General features: G+C 31.5%; 1 protein-coding gene across 1 annotated transcript; it reads right to left on the reverse strand.

Annotated features, from left to right (window-relative positions):
- Positions 1-2,455: 2,455 nt before the first annotated feature.
- On the reverse strand, positions 2,456-8,197 carry mRpS6 (mitochondrial ribosomal protein S6). The gene is made up of 3 exons (XM_016074493.4): positions 7,956-8,197; positions 6,628-6,767; positions 2,456-2,811 (listed from the first exon to the last, which is right to left on the reverse strand). Exons 1-3 carry the CDS (start codon positions 7,998-8,000, stop codon positions 2,544-2,546), a joined length of 453 nt encoding a protein of 150 aa, XP_015929979.1. The 5' UTR covers positions 8,001-8,197; the 3' UTR covers positions 2,456-2,543.
- Between the last annotated feature and the right edge of the window lie 549 nt (positions 8,198-8,746).

Raw genomic sequence — 8,746 nt, forward strand, 5'->3', positions numbered from 1 at the left:
TTTTTTTTTTTTTTAAACTATGCATAGTTTTTGATTTTTATTTGAAACCGTGAATTATTTTTTTAATTTATTTTTTATTTCCAATGAGCTGCATTATCGGTCTTGCCGGTGAGCAGACCTAGTGTGTTCTCCAGAGGTGGCATCCACTCTTTCAGGACCACCACAATGGGTGAGATACCGTTGGTCATGTTAATTTGTACGTCTAGTTTCTGCCACACTCGATGGCAGCACCGAGACTCTATTTGGATGCTAAAGTACACTAGGAATTTAATTTTGCCGGAAATGCCAAGAGCCAATAAGGCACTCCAGGGATCTTTTACATGCCGCATAATCATACGACATGGCCGCTGAGGATTTTCTGCATCCCGAAAATCCGGCGTCTGGGCCGGGGATCGAACCCGCAGACTTGGGCTCAGAAGGCCGACGACAAACCAACTGCGCCACCCAGCCTGAATTATTTCAAATCGCATAAATTTGTCATATGGTAATCTCCAAATAGAATAAACTAAAAATTAATTGAAATCTTAGGGGGGATTTGCCTATTTTTTTTTTCAGAATCCATGGTAATGTGAGACCAAAGTGAATTTTTTTTAAATTTTTTTCCTTTTTTTTTCGGTGCTAGGCTGATTTTTAGAACACTGATTTCCACAACTAGTTCTTATACCATTAAACTAATATATATAACAAAGAATATGCAGACAAAAAAGGTTGGCTTCATAGCCATAATGCAAACCGGTCCCCTAAGGGTTGGTATTGTGTATAAAAAAAAAGTGGTACAGAAGCAGAGGAGGTTAGTATCCACCTCTTACTTCAATGAACTTCTAAAAATCACTGATTAGATCATCAATCATTCCACGTGATTTTAATGCTGAGTTTGGGGGTGAGATGGAAAGTTTTTATTTATGGTTGTTACGCAGCTTTGCATTATACTGTATTGTTTATTAAAGTTATTTCTAGAGGGATCTTAATCAATTGAGCCTCTTTTGGTGGAGCCCTGACAGTATAAACAAAAGTTCAGTAGCTACTGAACACAGTAGCAAAAGTTCATAGCATAAACCAAAAAAAAAAAAAGACTAAAGCATATGCTGAAAATGAATAAAAAGAAGCTGAATTATTGTTTTAAAAAAACTTGCACTGTTGAGAATAGTTATCGGAGAAACTTATTTCTTTATTCTTGATTTTGGTTCATTTATTTTGAATTTAAAAGTTCAATGAGAAATACTTATGGAATATTTTATAAATGCATATCCTTTTCACAATTTATTCTATGTATTGTAATTAAAAAAACATATATTTTAAAATTTTGGTATTTTTTTGGCATTTTACATAAAATTTTGTCTTGCAGTATCAGGTTTGCCTAGTTATCTAGCTCACTTAAGTTTATTTTGATTAGAGTATTTGAAAATTTATAGCATGAGTAAATCTGACAAATTAAACATCATAAGGAACATAATAACAGATGTATATATTGAAATAAATTTTTTTTTTTTGGAATTAATGATATATTAGTTGCCGAATTTTCAAATAAGTGTTATGTCTAATATATCTCGCTAGCTAGTTCCGAAATAAAAATTTACACATTTCACAAAACATATGTTATGAAAAGTTAAGAAGTGGTTTTAGAAGAGGTGTCAGCGTGGGCTGCAATTATAAATTTCTATCAACCTAAAAAAAGTTTATTTATTTACATATTGAAATGAAAAATATAGATAAACAATGTTGAACAGTTGCATAATTTACTATCTTTTGTCAGTTTATCATAATTTATTTCAAAGAATTAACAATATAGCACTGATTATCCGACAAGGGTATGTTGGAAAAATGAGAAATTGTTGATTAATATGAGAAATTGTTGGTAATTTAAATAGATTTTAAGAGTATATAAACAGTAAACTAATTAAAACAATTAATGACTAAAAAAGAAGTTTAATAAAAATTCTTACAAGTGTATTTTAAATAATGTACAACATCAATAAAAAAATTCATTGATAATATTTTGTTTTCTGTTTGATCGAGATACCTCAGTCAGAGTCTTAATAAAATCACTAGATTATAAGAAATCACTCACATGATGGAACAATGGTAATGACAATGTTTGTTTACACTAGTTTGAAATGAAATGTCTTCCAATTGGTTACCATTTGTTACTGATTGATCATTGATAAATTTTTAGTAAGCAGGTAAGTAAACTAGCAATGCCAGCTTAAACATCTCTATTATTGTAGCGAATGGTAAATTTTTGGAATTGCCACTGCAGTAATTAAATGTAGGTTTTAATGTCACAAGGTCCAAAAATGAATCAATCAGGTGACAGCTAAAATAATGATGAAGCATTTGTCGGAACGCATTTAAAGTGTGTCGAAAGAGGTATTGGATAACAAAGGAATTGATAATCTGGGTTGGTTTTAATGTTATACACAATTGAGACAAGGTTAAAGCCAGTGAAATAAGTCACTTTAAATGTTATAATATTGCTATTTATTTTTGCTTTATAAGATAATAGATGAGGTTTACACTTACATCGGGTTTACAATTACTGTTGACTACATATACACATCAAAGAATGAATAGTCTCTTTCATGTTTATAATGTCGTTTAGTGAGTTGTTTATATCTTCTTCCTTGGTTCATCATTTTCTGAACACTTTCTCGATAAGCAGGAGGCAGTAGTTCTTCTTGCAGACTGCAGTCTTGATTTAGATCTTTATAGGCATTGGCAAAACCAAATCTTAGAAGGTCCAAGTCACGCTTACAGATATCATCAACATTTTTAAAACTGTTCATTGAACCCATGAAGTAAAAAATAAATTGGCTAAAAAGCAAAGAAATGTTATAGATTAACAACAATCTTATTTAGGTCATTTGAGAAGCTCTTTTACACTTTCCTACCATAGTTCTTGCGATGCACACTTACTGTTAAGTGTTAATGCTATTTAACCATTGGGTGAGCAAAATTTTTTTTGTTATTGATTTTACTTTATTTAGAATTTTATATAAATATAAATCAGATAAAAATGATGATTGATACATGTGTTGGATCCTTGTAGCAGAATTTTTTTGAGCTATCTGCGACTAAACTCTCTAGCACTAATATCTTTCCGCAAGATTATTTTAATAATAAAAAACATGTATGTTATTAATTTAAAATAACAAATATGATGTGTTTTTTTTAAAAAATAAAAAAAGACTTCAATTTTTCTTAATTGAACACTTAATAATTTTTTTACTCTAATATTAAGGGTGATATTCTCACATTTTGTTGGGGGGGGGGGGGAGGGGTTGTACAAATTATTTACCTCTTCGCATTTTGTAAATAATCATCACAATAAATAAATAATTAAAAAGTATACATTCCGTAGTTTCGAGATTAGGTTTTTGTAAGAAATGATATTGTATAAAAACATCGGATTTAAAAACTATGGAGAAATCAATAGCAATAACTAAGAAAATTTCGATAGAATTATTGCCTTAAAAAATAAATACTCAAATGAACGATTCGAATTTTTCATATTGTTTGAAATATATCGGTATGTTTAAAAACCACGTAAAAATCAATAATAATAGCTGCCGAAAATACAATTGAAAGTTGAAACATACATCGATTTGCGATAGTACCGGCGTAAATTGAGAGAGTCAAAAAGTGATTATTATGCATGATTCAAATATTACATGTAAATTTCTGTAAAAAAGAAAAGTAAAATTTTTTACTTTTCAAAAGAAAAATATTTCTGCAAGAACTTCGGAACATTATGCAACAATGTCGCAGCGATTCTGCCTCGGTGCGGTGGACAGATAAATAACATGATATGATCCAGTATTCTCAAACGAAGATAAAATTTTTTGGTTGTTATTCACACAAATTTAAAGCCAAGATGTCGTAAAATCATGTGTAATATGATAGAAGTTTCATGGCTGAGTAAATTCTGAATTGTTTAAAATCTTATATTCTGTATCTATATGCTAATCTTTTATTTCTCTTGATATGAATTCTTTTTAAAACACATAAAGAATATTGAATGCTAACACAAGACAAAAGTTTGTTGACACTTAGTGCAGTTTAAATTAAATAGAACATGGGCTTAATTGATATGTATATTAAATACATAATTCATATTCAGCAAAATATTTTGAGTTGATTCATTTTAAAAATAATGTATGATTTTGTCTAGGAAGTTTTGTAATAGTTTTTAGAATAAAATTATGACTGTAAACAGCTAAAAAGTTATAATACACTTTTCACATCATCAATAAGGGTGCCAAGACGAGTCAGTAAGAAGCTTTGTTTGAGAAAAATTGAAGCACAAGTGAGATATACTTTAATGAGTGAAGCTTAAAATAGGACAAACTTTAATAAAAATAAACAAATTTTAGTGAATGATCTGTCATTATCATTTCATAATTCTTCTAATATCCATTGGTGATCTTATGAAAGCATCAATCTCATCAATTTGATATTGTTATACATCAAATTTGCTTAGTGTCGAACTGAGTGTGGTTCATCATCCTTGGTTTCCCACTTAAAAATATTAAACAAGTCCCAAATAATTTTCTGATTATAGTATCTGTTTCCTGCACAATATTATTGTCCTTATTTTATAACTGGTGTTGAACAGTCAATCCACTTTTTTTTTTTTTTTTTTTTGGTTTTATGAGTATTAATGTTCAACTACTGTGACTTGTAATTATAAACCTGACTATTTTACATTCACACTGGGATGGGTGCAAGCCCGAAGCAGACTCCATATTTACAAGCCATTGCTGGGATTCGAACCTGGGCCACTTGAAGTTTGCATTATTGACTTCAGAAGTGGATTTCAAATTAGATTCACAACCAAAATGACCAAATATGATTGCAAACAAATATGATTCACAACAAATGTGTGAATTTCTTTAAAAATGTTTTCCGGGCATGCACAGCATGAAAAAACTGCTTAAAAGGCTCATATCTTGTACAATTTGTAAAACTTTTTTTCAAATTTTAAAATAGTAATTTTGTTTTTAATTAAAAATTGCACTCAAAATTTTGTTTAATTTAATTGACAACAATAATGAAAGTAATCAAAAGAAGTTTATTGCTTTATTTTTTTGACATAGCTTGTTCAAAAACATCTTTTTTTTCTCATTCAAAATTTATTGCTGATCCTACAAACCTAAGAAAGTGTCAAACTTTAGTGATAAGTTTGAGAAATTGCTAAACAAAACATTTCTGAAAGCATGAAATAATCCTCAAAGTATTTCTTAAGAAATTTAAAGGAAAAAAAACTGTCAAATCCTGGCAGCATTTTTTCAATTATTGTAGGGTAGTGTATGCAGTAACTGTTCTGTAAATGTTGTAACAAGCTTTTAAGGAAGGTAGACACATTATGTAACGATTTTTGCACAGGAAACCAATGTTCAGAAATGTCAATGTATACATTGAAGTTTGCTTTTCTATTATGAACCGTTACTCCATAAAGCTTTGAACATTTTACTTTCATTTACATAAACATTAAATTATTTTTATTTATGCTTTCTTCTTATTATTAAAAATTGCATTCAAATAGGTTCAGTTTAAACTGTTTTAGCACAATTCAATGTTTTGGCAACTAATTTGACAAGATCTCTAAATTATTGAATTATAACAAAATTGCTAATTCTGAGACTATTTGAATACAGTTTTTGACAATAATTTTTACAATTAACAAAGATGGAGTTAAGATATTTTAGTAAAACAAAGGCACTCTTTAAAGAGACACAAAGAAACAGTTCATATTAAGGAAGCACCTCTAGCAGCGCACAATAGCTTTTCTGGTTATAGGTTTGCTACGCAATTCGCATAGCAAACCTAACTGCTACTAGATGTTTGAGGCAACATATACGGGACTACCTGTACATATATATACAGGGGTAGAAATTTTTTTAAAAAAATTACTGGTCCATAGGACCAGTAACTAAAACATTTTACTAGTCCGCACAAAACTTTACTAGCCCATCTACGCGTTCCTATTAGCTGCAAATAAAAAATAAAAAAATTAAAATGTTTGATTGAAAAAATCATGATTTTTTTTTTAAAATCATAAATTTTTACGAAGAGAGAGCCCAAAATAATGAAACATCATCAGGCCGCGTCGTCGATTGACAATGACGTCATGAACCAACCCCGCTACCTCCCCTATTTCTCTCCTTCAGCGCCGATGTAACGCATGCGCAAAACAAGATTTAACTTCGCCTTCCTCACGCGCGCTTGCTTCCTTTTTTTCACGGAGATTGGCTGCGAATTGACCCTAGGCTGCGACGGATGGTGCACGTCATGAACCCACCCCGCTACCTCCCCTATTTCTCTCCTTCAGCAACTCTCCATGTGACGCATCCGCGAAACAAGATTTAACTTCGCTAGCTTTATTTATTTTTTAAATTTTTTTTTACGGAGATCTCGCACGCTAGTTTTTTTTTTAAAACGGAGATCGGCTGCGGCGGATGGTGGTCCGGCGGACCACTGTTTATTATTTTATGCTGGTCCGACTTCGATTTTAGCGGTCACGGACCAACGGAACACCGTTCATTTCGAGCCCTGATATATATGTAAAAGAAATAACAATTTAGATTCTAGAATTAATCAGAATCCAGTTAAATATTTTACTTTACTTACTGGCCTTTGAAGAAAGGTTGCCCATCTTGTATCATACGATATGGTAAATCTTTGAGCCCAAGATTTTCTATTTTATGTATGATTACACCTTCATCTAATAATCTAGTACCAACTCTTTTTAAGGCAGCAGTAATCTCAGTCTGTAATAAATAATATAGTAGAGTAATCTTTTAGCACTTTTCACAGTGAGGACACTTTTAGCACTTTTCACACTAAAGAATCTTTTAGCACTTTTCACACTGAGGACAGAAATTACATAAAAGTTGGGAACACATACAAAATGTACAACAAAATACACAAATTATTCTAAAAATATTGATTATTTGATATCAAGTTTGCAGTCATACTATTTATGCATGTACCTCTGTAGCACTTTCATAATAAAGTAGATTATTTAGAAAGTACAGAAATGTGAATTGGTAACATTGCGCTGCAATAACATTTTACCTATAATTTATCTTTTTAAAAATATAATTTAAATACAAAATGTGTCTAATGCATTTTTTTACTCCATTTGAGTACTTTGAGCAAAACCTATCATCAAATAATGTAAATAAACATTTTAATGAGAAATAATTATTAAGGACATAAAGTGGAGATTTCCGTATAGTAATCTGTGGCAGAATAATCCCCAAATCTTGGAAACTTCCGGGCAGAGGCCTGCTTGAAACTAAAAAAAAACATCACAGAAAGGGACCATCGAAAGGTATAACTCATAGCCACCCCCTCGGGCAAAAATCTACAGGTTTTTTAAAAAAAAATAAAATTGCACGTTTAAACTATTTAGCACCTTGCCAATTGTAATTGGCGCTACAGATCACAATACAGAAATATCCCATACCTCTTTGAATTGGTCCCTTTCTGTGATGTTTTTTTTAGTTTCTAACGGGCTGCTGCCAGGAATTTGAGAAGACTTGGCGATTATTCTGCCACAAATCACGATATGGCAATCTCTCCAAATAACACACATTAAGTATTAAAATAACTTATTTTGAATTTTAATTTATTTTTCTAGATAAATATATATAGATACACTGATGAAATTTCAGTCTATAATCTTCTTTTATCGTGTTCAATATTACAATATTTTAATATTTAGCATTCGTCAAAAGGAGATTATCAGTTAAGCAATGAGAAATACAATAGTACATTTTGTAAGTTGTTGTCGGAAGTCCCAACTCCAATTTCTTGATGTTTGAACGTGAAAAGATACTCAACTTTTTAAGACAATTGACTAAGATTTTCAAACCCCCAACAACACACAATGCAGAATAAATCAAATAATCGTACTTGGATTTTGAGTATAAATAGTTATAGGTAATACTCACTCTAGGCAATGCTTTTAGTAGAACATTGAATTCAAAAAGAGGCATGATTTGAAAAAAATGAAATTAAATATATATGTAAAAATGTATGAATTTCGAAGCTGACGAAGTTTAAATTATATAAAAGCTTTATTTTTTTATAAATTCAAGAAACTTCATGTTGTTTATTTATAAATTTTCCATGAAGCCTTTACCTCTCTATTTTTGTCTAACCGAAAATAACCAAGAGTGAACGACTGAAAAGTAATGGTTTTAAGAAGCATTCTTGCTATTAGCAATTTCCTCACACGAGGAAAAAGTACAGGCAGTAAAAATGCTTACTTAAATATGCTCAATCACTATTCTAGAATTTCTTAGCTAAGGAACCATTCACGTTTGATGAAATACACATTTCTGATCATAATCTAGAGAAAGGGAGTACCTGATTGGAGAGATTTTAGAAGGAAAATAATGGAACTGTTTCACAGCATTCAAGTCGCATATGCGATCGCACAAAATGCGATTCGCTCATGCGCGATATTTTTTTGTTTTATAATCTTGCACGAAGTTTCTGACTACGATCAGTGTGCGGGTGGGTGACCACTTGGATCAATCTGCGTAGGGAACGAGGGTGTGCGGTATTGGTCCTCGTTAAACTGTGCTACCGTAAAGTGCTCGACTTCGCGCGCAGGTCGTCGGGCTACCGAAGCGGGGATGCCATCCCCTCCGCAGAGGATCAAAATTGTGATGGCATGTCTTCGGATCATCCTCCGGGATGTTTCCCAGACCGTCGCCAATAGCCCATTGTGCAGCTC

Source organism: Parasteatoda tepidariorum, chromosome 5 (assembly GCF_982258835.1).
Source record: "Parasteatoda tepidariorum strain Cologne lab strain chromosome 5, Ptep-v5.0, whole genome shotgun sequence".
Lineage (NCBI taxonomy): Eukaryota > Metazoa > Arthropoda > Arachnida > Araneae > Theridiidae > Parasteatoda > Parasteatoda tepidariorum.

Excerpts from the sequence above, each read along its gene's own strand:
- mRpS6 (XM_016074493.4), bottom strand. The coding sequence starts at position 8,000 with ATGCCTCTTTTTGAATTCAATGTTCTACTAAAAGCATTGCCTAGA. Across the intron at positions 6,768-7,955 it reads TACTAAAAGCATTGCCTAGA|ACTGAGATTACTGCTGCCTT; the intron begins GTGAGTATTACC and ends TATTTATTACAG. Across the intron at positions 2,812-6,627 it reads CAACCTTTCTTCAAAGGCCA|CCAATTTATTTTTTACTTCA; the intron begins GTAAGTAAAGTA and ends TTTGCTTTTTAG.